This window comes from Indicator indicator, chromosome Z (genome assembly GCF_027791375.1).
Source record: "Indicator indicator isolate 239-I01 chromosome Z, UM_Iind_1.1, whole genome shotgun sequence".
Classification (NCBI taxonomy): Eukaryota; Metazoa; Chordata; class Aves; order Piciformes; family Indicatoridae; genus Indicator; species Indicator indicator.
This window is the reverse complement of record NC_072053.1, coordinates 55,848,032-55,861,121: the sequence shown is the minus strand read 5'-3', so window position 1 is coordinate 55,861,121 and position 13,090 is coordinate 55,848,032. Positions and strand designations below refer to the sequence as shown.

The following is a 13,090-nucleotide window of genomic DNA, read 5'->3' as shown; positions in this document are numbered from 1 at the left end:
GAAGTAAATGCAAACAAATATGTATGTGTCCATACTTTACATGTTCTAAAGAACTGTTAGATTACATTTCTAAATTATTCCTTCCCCATTTATAAAATTAAATCTCTTTTTGAGATGACAATTTAACTTCCACTGGCTCAGCTACAATATATAATGTCTTCATCCTGACAGTGTCTATGCCTGTGTATAAATTATTACAGTGAATATTTATTTTCTGTAGGTCTCTGTGTGAATTAGTGACTGTTAGCATTGACTTGGAAATAATTATGTTCATTTAAAGGTGAAGGATCTACCATTCTTTTATCTACAGTTACTGTGAGCAGTTACAGTAACAAAAACAACAGCAACGACAAAAAGATGATTTTGAAGTGCTTCTGATCATCTATGGTTTCCACCATTTTCTACTCATGTGGATAAAAAAATAGAGTTTCTGATATATATTAGTGATTTTTAGAGATTTTTGATCTTCATAGCTGAAGACTGAGTAACACTTTTGTAGTGTAGGAAGGAGCTGAATCTGTGGAAAAAAAAAAAAAAAAGAAGAAGAAAAAATAAATACATCTCAGACTTCAGGTATGTAATCCAGCACAAATAAACGGACCTCTTAGCTAGAAACAGCTAGGTTTGGTTGGTTTTTTTTTTTCTTCAAAGATACAAGTGATCTCTGTGCTATCTTTCAGAAATTCTGCTGGCTCATGTTATGCAGAAACTGTTTCTTGTCTAGTTTGCTTTTTAAAAGCAAGTATTGGTATAATCTATAGCACAAGAGTTCAGAAGCAGTAAACCCAAACGTGATTAATCATCCAAGCTCATAAAAAGCAGAGAGAAAAGTTTTGTCTAGTAAGGCAGAAAAGTGCTTAAATTCCCCAAAGGAGTATACACCAGCCTACACTTAACAGGGTCAAAAGCAGGTTTCAGGAAGCCTGGCATTGAGGAGCCTGCATTGCCTTAGGCTCCATGTTTCACAAATTTGCAAATACAACTCCATTACTACATATCATGAGCCAAGTTATTATCTCATTTTATCCTTCATTTCTTCTCCCCCTTTTCATGACTCTTGTTGCCGTTATCAGAATCTGACCTTTTTATAGCAGATTTCACCTAGGAAGTAGACATCTTGAATACCTAAGTGTGCAGGTCAGGAACATTAAGCAATAAAAATCCAGCATCAGAACATGAAAAGTATTCTGTAGCCATGTGGAGTGGTCTTTCTTCACATCACTCTTTTACAAGGTCTTGTAGGACCCACTATACAGAGCACTTAAATGAATTATAATAAACGAAAAGATACCATAAGATTCATTCCACAAAACTTCACTTCTACACACAAATTGATTTTAACAGAACCTGTAGGTTATTTTGGCTCACAGGATTTTTATCCTTTATTTCCTAGCACATTTTTTCTAAACATGACCCAGGAGACTGACAGTTACTTAATTATAGTAAATATAAGATAGAATAGCAAAATTAAGTTCTATGTAAACTTTCAAGGGCTGTGCAATAAAGACAAAAACAGTACTTTTACTGCAATGGTTTTACAGTGGTTAAATAATTCATACATTGATACAGATACACTGTTAAAGAATGTTCTGACAATGTAAAGAGTATTTCATGTATACACTGTGTTTCTTTCTGAAGGTAAGATGTGCTTCTGTAGGAATTGAATATCACTGGTATTAATTCCTAAAGAAACAAGTAAATCTGGAAATTGAGGATAATCTTTGCATATTTATTATTGAATTAAGGTTAATGCAGGTACAAATTCACCATAAATTTTGTATGCATTCATTTAATATCAGCTAGTTTAGTTAAGGCCCATATTTTGAACAAAACTTGCTCACTTTAGTCTTATTTAGTACTACAAGGGACAATTTCAGTTTAAGGGCATATTGCTTATACTCCTATAAATTCATATTCCCATGTATGCCTGAATTTATATCCAAGATAGCAGGAGTTTTTTGCAAGTTAGTACATACCCCTTTCCTTCAGATCTTCAATGTATGCTTTCATAAACTCTTTTTCAAATTGCTCCCGTTCACGTTCACTTTCTTTAATTTCTTCAGTGTCTTCACATACAATACTTTCAACTGGGCTATCCTTAAGACTTATGAATCTAGAGAGAGTGTAACACCAGAATATGTGTAACAAGCTTATCGACATCACTGGCCAATATGAATTATATTTTACAGTGGATACTATAGCCATAAAGGGGAAACATGAAGAACGTTTGTTAAATTTTTGCATTATGACATTGTTAGGAAATATTATTAGAAATAAGAATTGCAAATGACACCTTCTCTCTACTCCCCTTTCCACATAAAAATTATCAGATTTATCTCTTTCTTTTTACTTATCTACATAAATCATTATTTGCAATAACAGGTATATTCCTTTAATATGGAACTTCTGAAAGACTTCTTTGTAATTTCATATCTGTTAAAGAGAAGTAAGAATTTAATCCTGTCAACATTTGTCTAGCAATCTGGAATTTTGCCAATATCACTTTGCTACTGATATGCACCTCCATTTTCTGATCATGATTATGTTATTTCTCTTTTATAGGGCATGAGTGAACATGAATTACATCATATTTGCAAATATCCTAAAGCTACACATTGCAGGTAGAAAAGTAGATGGTTTAGATAAACAGCTTACATAAAGTGCAAACTAAGTGCTCAGCATTATGAAAATCTCTGATGGTATTACCTCTGGAAGAAAGGGGAAAAAATCAATAAATTTGCTACATTCAAAATAACAAATGTCCCAACAAATCATATGGCTTTATTAAAAATCTCATGAATTGCTGTGATTCTGTTGTCCATTGATCTTGGCTAGCCAGCTGTCCACTAAGCAGCTTTCTCACTACCCCTCCTCAGTAAGACAGGGAAAGAATACAAGATTAACAACTTATATGTTGATACAAAAATGCCTTAATGAAGGAAAACAAAAATCATGTGTAGAAGCAAAGGCAAAACAAATAAATTACAGTCTTCATCAGCAGGTGATGTCCAACCACTTCCTGGGAAGCAGAGATTTGGTAAGTGGTTGCTTTGGAAGACCTTAATAACAAATGGCCCAACTCCCTTCCTTCTCATAGCTTTTATTGATAAGCATGTATAACAGTGTGAGAGCTGAAATCCCCCCACACCAACAATAACCAGGCTAGCTCAGTCTGGAAGCAAATGAAAGCTGTATTTACAAGCAAATCTACAATCTATGATGAATGCAATATGTGCAAATACACACTATTCACAATATTTGCAAATGTGTACAATCAACAGAAAAGCACAACCAAGTCCCCTTTGCTTCCCTCAAGGGGCCTTCCCCAAGGGGCCTGCCCCCCAACCAGAAGGAATCCTCCCAGACCCCCTGGCAGAAGGCAGAGAGTCAAGAAGCAGAGAGGCTGTTAGACTTAGCTCATCAAGGTCAGTATGTTATCTTCAGCCAGAAAAGAAGCAGCCAGACAGAAGCCCAGCAAGCAAGCTCAGAACTCAGATTTCCCCAACTCCCCAACCTTGTTTTGAGTAGTAGTTCTTAAACACTTCTCTCTCTCCAATGGAAGTGTTTTAAATAATCACTGTTTTGCTTTCTTACACCCAGTAGTGATTTATTTACATTCTTTTGCTTTCTCTGCTGGAACTTTGTGAAGAAAAATTAAAAAGACAGTCTTAAAACCATCACAGCATGACATCCCAAGGTATGGCATACCCCTTTAGTCGGTTTAAGTCAGCTGTCCCAGCTATATTCCTTACCAATCTCTTGTTCACACTCAGCCTACTTGGCTTTATGGGGGAGGGTTAGAGAGACATTCTTGGTGCTGTGGGATCCACTGTTCAACAATTGTCAAAAACCTTGATAGTTTATTGACCTCATTCTAGATACAAATACCAAGGCCAGCACTTTAAGGGCTGCTACAGTTAAAGCTAACACCATCCCAGCCAGACCCAGTATGCAGTATCAACTGTTTCATAATCAAAGATCTGAACACCACCTGATTAAAAGGCCTTTTAGTCTCATCCTGCATGCAGCAATCAGGTGTTCTTTCAAAACAAACAAAATATGGACTACTAAACTAATGTGAAACTTTTAATGGCCTTTTAACTAGCCATGTCTCCCACTCTCAGCAGCATACTTTTGGCAGCATGGAACTTCAAAAACTATCAGAGTACTGGTCCCATTCTGGGCCATAGCTTTTCAAATCCACAGTTAGAGCTACTATGACTAAGTCTACATAGGAATAGCATTTTCAAGCATACAAATGCAAAATATGAAGAACTGGCAGATGAACATCAGAAAGATGCAGTGACTCTCCCATTTCTAACCTTTCTAGTGCCTCCTTACAGCCTCTGACATAAATTGGTTCAGAATTTGACCCAGTATGATAGAAACTGATGCTTTTGAAAGTATTATTCTGGGTACATCTACCTTATCTGCTTAAGACATATTCCTTTCCCTGTCACTTACTTCAAACCTGTGGTTGACTCACAGATGGCTGTAGGTATCTCAACCAGGTCGTCACCACTGACGACAAGCAAACTGAGCTTTGGCATATTGACTAGAGCTCGAGGAAGATAAGTCAGCTTGTTTTTCTGCAGGAGAAGTGTCTGCAGCTGATCTAACCTATAGAAATGGAAAACACCGGTAACTTAAAATAGTAATTTCACACAGAAACACCTATGCAAAATAGCAACACAGACTTAATCCTGTACAAAAGAAGAACAATTCTATGTATCGCCTTTGTCTTCTCCAAAGTTACTCATACCATACTTTCATAAATTGTCATCAGTTTTAATTTAAATTTCCAGTCACGTTTCAAAATTACAGATATTAATAGCATGCATCTGAAAAGAACTCAGACATATGCCCAAGATAAAAGGTTACCAAAATTATTGTGCTTTCATACAGAAGATGTCGATAGAACATGATATATAGCCTCACCCTCTCTCTATGCTGGAACAAATAAAAATATTGGTTATCAGCTTACACCATTGACTATATACTGATTTCTATTAACTAGATGTCCATGCTGGGCAATATTTTCCCATCTACTGTTTTTCACTAGTAATTAAACTGTGGGGAGCAAAAGAAAGACAACCTCCTGGTCATATGGCTTTTGCAAGTTGTCCCACTGAAATCAATTTAATGACAGCACTTTGTGGAGGAAGGCATTTGGCTTCTTTTTCTTTATTTCTTCTGTCTTTTTCTAATGCAATAACAATTTGTGTCTCAGTATTTATTCCTTGGAGCAGATAGAAGACAAAAAAGCATAGCAAACTGACAAAACATTTCTCTCACTTGACCAGAAGAGCCCATATTAAAACACTGCTGCAGGCTGTTGCTTATCAAGCCATATGTTTTATCTGAATTTAGCAAACAATTTTAAGAAAGGCTTTGGTTAATCACATCTCTTCTCAGATCCCCTGGGGAAAAAAATTGGCAGGTTTATGCTCTTGCATATAGAACATGTAAATTATTAATACAAATTAAGGGTTCAGACATGCTGTCATAGCAATCTGTGAATAATGTCCCAGAAATGTCCTTTTGTCCAGCAACAAATGCATTACAAAACTTAAGGTCAAATGAGTTTTTCATGATGTTTCTTTTGCTTCATGGATCTCTATCCCCAGATTAATATATAATTCACACATTTATAATTTTTTTCTTAAATTTCATTATTCATTATATTTAGATTATATATGAAATCATTCTTAAATTTTGTTAATACATATTTTGGTTTACTTATGTCTGCATAACATTTTGTAAACCAAGCTACAACAGAATCCAGAGTGAATGAACAGGTGCAGGGAATAGAAGTTATTTTTCAGGCTAACCAGTCTGATTAAAGGGATCAGCATGATTTTTTTTTTTTTAAGTAGTTTTAGTAGATTTCTAAATGGAGTGAGTATGTGTGTGCTGCATACATACTTCACAGTAGGAGAGGTGGAATTTCAGTGTGGTTTGGTTGGGTTTTTTTTTAATCTTGCCAATAATTTTCTGTTTTACTGACAAAGTGCATCAGGTTCTTTCAGTAACTTAACTATGCTTTATTTCATCTTTCCTTACACCCCTTTACCCTCCAGAAAGATACTGCTGTCTATCCCATATGGTGAGTCCCTTTTGATGGAACTGGGGCAGAGTATACTCCATGAACTTCCTAAAGAACAATGCCTCGACATAATGACTAATTATCATGAATGTATTAAATACAAGTAGTTAACTGAACAGTAAAGACATTGATTGTGTAATCTGACAACCGTGAGGTACAAAATGCAGTTTCTGTCTGACCTGGTTTGTCAATAATAATGGTAAAGTTTACCCACAAAATTATTGGATGCATTTCTAAATGTGACTTTTTGAAGATTTTTTTCATTAATGGTGTCCCTTAGAAGCTTGTTACTTTCTAGATTTCTTTGTAGTTCACAGACTCCTCAATGAATTAAAACATAAATTACCTGTCTATATCTTCTGGGAGATCTTTTAGGTTGTTGCTGCTAATATCCAACCACTGCAAATTAGACATCCGGAGAACACAAATTGGAATTGAATGGAACTTGTTTGCTGACACGTCCACAACTGTGACTTGTTTCAGGTTACTTAGCTAGAAAGAAGTGATGCTTTATTTTAGTAATATTTTCCGAATACAAGACATTTCACTCATTAAACTTTCTTATTTCTCTCAAACCAGTTAGAAAAATAAGAATTGCATTATTTGTTTACTTTAATTTTGCCAGTCTTATCTCTTAGTCATCATTTTACAGGAAAAATAACTACTTCTCAAAGTGTTCATCACCTTTCTAATGCTGTCATCATACTGAATGAAATTTTTCTTCTAAAAACACCCTGTACTTTCAGACAATACCAAAGCTGGAAAATGAAATTCTCAGTTTAAGTCAACAGAAAATTTGGTCCAATATTTTTCAAAAATCTTTAAAAATACATTTTCTATACTGCAAATGAATATTATATAAATTGAACTAGAGAGGTTTTATTCTAATACTTCTCAAATTAATTACATATTTAAGTAATAAGCTTTTAGCACAATGGTTAACTGTAAATGTAAAATACAGCTGGTAAAGAAATAAATGTGTTAAATAAAGCTCTCTGTGTACTGAATCAATTACACTACCAGTGTTCACAAAGTCATACAGTTAACTAAAGTCAATGTCAAAGGAGCATAAAAGTAAACAAAAAAAATTTACTTTAGGATTGAAATTATGTCTTCTATGTCACCGTCACAATCTAGTTCTACAGACTTTGAAAGAAAAGTACCAAAAATAAAATTTAATTGGTCTTTGACTGAAGGTTTCTTAGAATGTAGAAAACAATTAGGAATCAAAAAAACCAAAACAAATATATTTTCCACTCCCAAAGTGAGTGAGCATAAATTACGTTTAAAAAAAAAATCAATAAAATACTTTCTGAATATTTTTGAAGGATTTTTTTTAATTATTATTTATTAAGAATCAAGGGAGTTTTGTTGTTCTATTTTATGGCTAAACTATTTCCTACTGCAATACTGATGGAGTTTCATCTTAAATTGATCCATGCATTTAAAATGTTCACATTCACAACTTAGTGCTGTGTCAGAGCCAGTTTAGTTTGGTATTTTTGGCAGTGTTTGTGGTTCAGGTTTAGTTTGGGGTTTGGGTTTTGTTGGTTTTGGGGTTTTTTTGGTGGTGGTGGTAAGATGGGGGGGGAGGTTGTTCTGTTTGGTGAGGGGTTTGTTTTGTTCTTTTCTAGATATAAACATAATTCTTTTCTAGATATAAACATATTGCATCCAGACCTTAAAATTTGGGAGGAAATTTTCAGGGAGATTTACTGAAGTTATCATACTGAAAATAACTACAGAATAAAGTGTACCATTATAGGGTGTCCAAATTTTCTCAAATCAAGGTTGTAAGTTTGAAAACTACCCACCACACCATTAAAACAGCCTTGATGAGGCACTGCTATGGAAATGTCTTGGTCCTGATTGAGAAAAAAAAGCATAAATTTTATCCTGTCATTTCTCTGCTTCAAACCATTTGGTCACTGAGGACTAACTACTATTAATGAACACTCACTCCTATATTCCTATAACTTTCCAAATAATAATTAAAAAAACCCACAGAAAAAAATGAGCCTCCTTTTGAACAAGGAAAACAGAATGACTCTTCTAGATTGTAGCAATGTGAAAATAGACAAAATAATTAGCGTGATCCTTACACTGCATTTACTTTGTTCATTCAAATTATTGTCACAACTCCAAGTCCCAAGAAAATTTTCAATTTTATCTGCACTCATAACAATTTGCTAAAACTGCTGATACATTCCTCTCAATAAGCAATCCTCAGAAGTAATTTACAAGCACAGAATTAAAGCAATGTCCCACTGTATTACATGTCACCCAAAATGTCCTCAAACTATCCCCAAAGAAGAAAAAGCCACAGTCTCTAATAAATTAACATCACTGTTAATCCAAGTTTCCAAACACTGTTTGCACATGTAGTTGCTTGTCATGCTGCAATAATTTGGTAACATTAACACTAGTTGGTAAAATTACAGCAATAACTAGTTCTATATGTTTTCCTCAAAATGCTTTATTGTGTTAAAAGAAACATTAATAGTGCAGTATTATTTTTTATAATAGAGAGAGCTATTTCTGCAATTTTTCATATAGTATTGAAAAGTGATTGTTTTAACATTTGATTAGATTAAAACTATGTTTTTCAGGAGTTTATACGCCCATAAAAATGTACAACAAAATCTAAGCCCCTGGACTCTTCACACAAAGTTTAGTTCAGAGTGTCACACAGTACACGGAGCTGTGATTATGTTCTGTAAGCTACAAGCCCTCAGTACTTGTTCTTGTAGGGTAATATTTAATAAAACATGTCCATTTTCTGTAGTATGTTGAAACTTAATGGAATTTTTTTTAATCTCTCTCTGATATCTTACCAACAAATGTGTATGATATACGATGTATTGGAAATTGTGGTGGCTATTTATTGTATTTTCTGAAGAAAACCATGTGTGTTTTACTTCTTCTTGAAGAACTGATGGATTTTTGCACCTTTATAATATTTCATTTTCAAACAAGCATGACTCGATTATCATTTTTCTGCTATAATTTATTTTTATTTGATGATTATTTTTGGTATTTTCCTCTATTGTGTGACTTTGCATCAATCAGTATATAAGGTTTATGCAAGCTCCGTTAAAAAAAAAAATTAGCTATATTTATAGTCTAGCTATGTGGACCCACTTATTGTGGTCCTTATGTTTAATCACTCTGGTCATTTTTATTTGACAAAATATTTTTGAAAATTCTATTTGAAAAATAAAAGTTTTGCTTATCTTAATAGTTTTGTTCATAGAAATAATACAGATGTCATTGTAGGACTCCACTGCTTCTCTTTCTTTCTGATAGTGAAATGTTCAGTTGAAAGAAAAGGACACAACATATGCAGCTGAACAAGTTATTTGATTGATGGGTGTGGTTTTATTTTTGTTCTGCTTTTTGCTCTGAAAGGGACTTACTGATAGGGTTGTATGCAAGTTTATCATGAGTTGCCTACTACTTAGCACCAACAAATGAAAATGTGTAACGTCTAGCCTTACCACAAGATTACTGTATTTTTCAATTGCATGTAAATATTCTGAGTCAGAAACAATATCTCATCCAAGTCAATATATGACAAGACATACAAAAGGTTAATCCAGAATTGTCTATCAAAGCATTACAAATGTGCTCTTGCACAGAAATTTCAAACTCAAAGATTTCAAATAAAATATGCACTACTTCTTCAGGATCAAGTTATCACACGTTTTCTCCCAAAACAAACAGACTAGGGCTCAGCATCTCATTAGGTTACAAAAAGCAGTATGGTGTATGCAACAATGGAGCACCCTGGATGCAAACCACACAGCTGAGCACACAGATCTTGTGTCCATTCAAACCAAATCTTTCACAAATCTGTAAGTGTAACCTTTTCTTATATTCACACTGGCATTCATGGATAACAGCACCAATTAAAGAAACAGGATACAGGTATCTCTTGTGGCAAAAGATAACTTTCATGAACAGATGCTTGTATATTTATAGCCCAGTCCACCATTGGATTTCCAACTGAGTTCTTAAACATGAGGAAGAAAAAGCATTTTACAGTCAATCTTATCTCTTAGTAACAAGGTACTTGTTCACATATTTTGTGATAAAACCCTGTGAAACATAAAAATGCATGCCTTAATACAGCATTTCATTTGGTGGTGTCATGAGAAACTAAATCAAACGTACCCAAATGACGTTATTCTAATTTTGCAATACCAAAATCCTAAATCTTCTGCAGAGTTAATGCAGAAACAGACATTGTTATTCTGATGCCAAACTATTTACTTGGAAGTTTAATGCTATTGCTTTTCATCTTTGGAGCATTGCCACCACTCTAACACCTATTAATAATACAGTTATGGTGATCTAAGCATAAGAAGTTAATGGAAAGGAACTTTCCATTTTATTAGAGCAGGTTTTTGTATACACAAACCTTTCATAAAGTCAGCAAAGTATGCAAAAGCTGATTGCAGATGCAGTATTCACAAAAATATCAAGAAGTGATCATTCACCGGTGACCGCACAGCAATAAGAGCAGGAGTATCTTTACGCACTTAATATCCCTAAGAATGTGGCTCCATGATTTTAAATGTAAGTATGGGAGTTTTTCCAAGCCAATACATGAGTCATGTGCATGAAATTAAGTACACTTAATTATTTTCTTGGCTGAAGCCAAAACATGTCTGCTTTCTCAAATATTAAATTTATAATTATTAGAGATGTTAAATTTTTATAGTATGAGTGTTGCAGCTACATGCATTCTGCATATATTATTACACTTCACCATGAGGAAGTCATCGCATCTTCAAATCTCCAAAACTTGTAAATTAAGTACACACACTAGAAGGAAAACTGGGTTCTACATAAGTCAGTTACAGCTTTCTTATGAACTTAAATGTATCCAGTACCTCACTTTGGGTGCCCACTCTTCATAATGATTCTAAGTTAATTATTTTAATTAAAAGCGTTAGAAGAGGAAGAGCAGTAATGGCAGTAGCATACAGTCATTAACTGACCTCTCCAGTATTTTTGGCTAAGGACTATCCTTTTAATATATTAAAATAGAATTGTAATATATATTCTGTTCTTAGAACAAGAGGCAACCAAAATTTCTCACTTTCAGAAGGAATAAAGAAAAAACCCCAAAACTTCATTCTTATCTGCTCCAGGATGCAACAGCAACTTAATTATAATTTATACTTGTACAACAATTCTACTTTTCCATGAAAATACACTGTAACCTGTGAAGTTACTTCTCTGATTTTAAAAACTTGAGTATGTTCATTCAAGCATGTCCTGAAACCTAGAACAGCTACCTATATGTCAAAATGGTGAAAACATTCAGAAGGAAATTTCATTCTGTAGCAACTAAGAAAAAGTATTATAAAAAGACATGACAGCAAAAATAAAGAATTATAACAAACAGTTTGATGTTTTTGTCTTACAGTGATAAAATAGTAATTGGAAAATATCAAGGGTATTTGAAAAGATATTTTTAGCAGAAGAGAACTAGGTAATGTCATAATACTGCCAAAAGCAAAATAAATAATATTTTTTTAAATGTGAGAAAAACATTTAAGTGAAGCTAAGAATGTAGTCCTACGGCTCTAACCTATTACTGTAGCAGCATTTTGATGACCAATGATGAAATCATTTCACCTTCTGTATATTGATGCTGGGCAACAACAACATATTATGTCACCAGACTGAACAGATATAGCATGATAAATTTGGAAAAAAGACTTCTATGGAATGTCTGCCAGAAAGCAGGTTGCTTATAAATGTTAGCGTAAAATGGAATATTGAAGGGGGAAAAGGCATTCTGACTTCAGCAGCAGAGATCAGAAAGTTTGTTGTTTGTGAGTGGCCTCCTATCATACCAGGAATAAACATCTCCATGTGTATTTTTAGCTCTACAAACAACTACTTTTTGCATTACAACAGAGTAATCCACCCAAATGTACAAGCTTCTTGCCTACCGTGATGCTGGGAGCTAGAGCAGTCTGACAAATACCATGAATTGGGTACCAAGCAGGAGAACTCTGCAACTGGAAACTGGATTTATTTGTTCTTGGAGCATCATAAATAAAATCCCCAAATACAAACAAGTCACAATGAAGAAAAGTCTGTTTTACACACTGTAACATATCTGGCCATGAATTAGACCTTATCTACTTAACCAAAATGTCTCTCACCATTGATAGTAGGCAACTTCCTAAGAATACTGTCAGCAATTGATCACTACAGTTCACAGTTTTATCAATCACCAAGTTTACAGTAAATTTTCTCTTCCACGTCTTCTTTCCTTTCTTATAGTGCTGCTAGATACACACACAGCTTTTCTTATGTACTTTCTTTCACATGATGACAAACCTAACCTAACAGAGAAAAAGTCTTAGTTTATCTTTTCCCATAGGATTTTTTTCTTTATTATAACAATACGGCTTTATGTCTTACTCTGATACCAATACATAAAAATCAGAAACATAGATCATATTAGTAAAAGACTCAGATATGGGAGAGATCTCTTCCAAGACTTGGACAAGAAAGCATGGCGCACACATGGCATGCACAGTGGGTAGGATTTTTGCACAAATAGATATTGGGCTTCTTCCTAAGAACTTATTTGTGCTATTAAGAGCATGGGTCTGTGACTTCCTGTGTGCTTTAATGCTTCATTGCTGTTTTGCACTACTCCATCCAGACTTTGTCCAAGTGACTTGGGTTTGTCCAAGTAATTTAAAGTATCAAATTATTGTTGCTCTTATTAAGTAGCTGCTAATAAAAATATAACTGAATACTTCTTCATGTACTTATGAAAGCTTGTAATGAAGCTGGGCTTTCAAGGCTTGTTTTATAGGATGAATTCCCCTGGTGTGGAATTTATGCAGATCTGGCAGAGACACTGTACATGTTACAGCTCTCCAGTAATACCACTGAGTGATATGATCTTTGGCACTGCCCCACAGATAAGAACATAGCAAATCTACAAACCTT

General features: G+C 34.2%; 1 protein-coding gene across 1 annotated transcript in view; it reads right to left on the bottom strand.

Moving 5' to 3' along the window:
* Positions 1-467: 467 nt before the first annotated feature.
* The window catches only part of LRRC2 (leucine rich repeat containing 2), a 61,503-nt gene continuing 48,880 nt past the window's right edge, over positions 468-13,090 (bottom strand). Inside the window, exons 5-8 of the mRNA XM_054397972.1 lie at positions 6,453-6,598; positions 4,465-4,620; positions 1,977-2,113; positions 468-517 (exon numbers count right to left, since the gene is read on the bottom strand). Coding sequence (XP_054253947.1) covers positions 468-517; positions 1,977-2,113; positions 4,465-4,620; positions 6,453-6,598 — 489 coding nt within the window. The remainder of the gene's footprint in view (positions 518-1,976; positions 2,114-4,464; positions 4,621-6,452; positions 6,599-13,090) is intronic.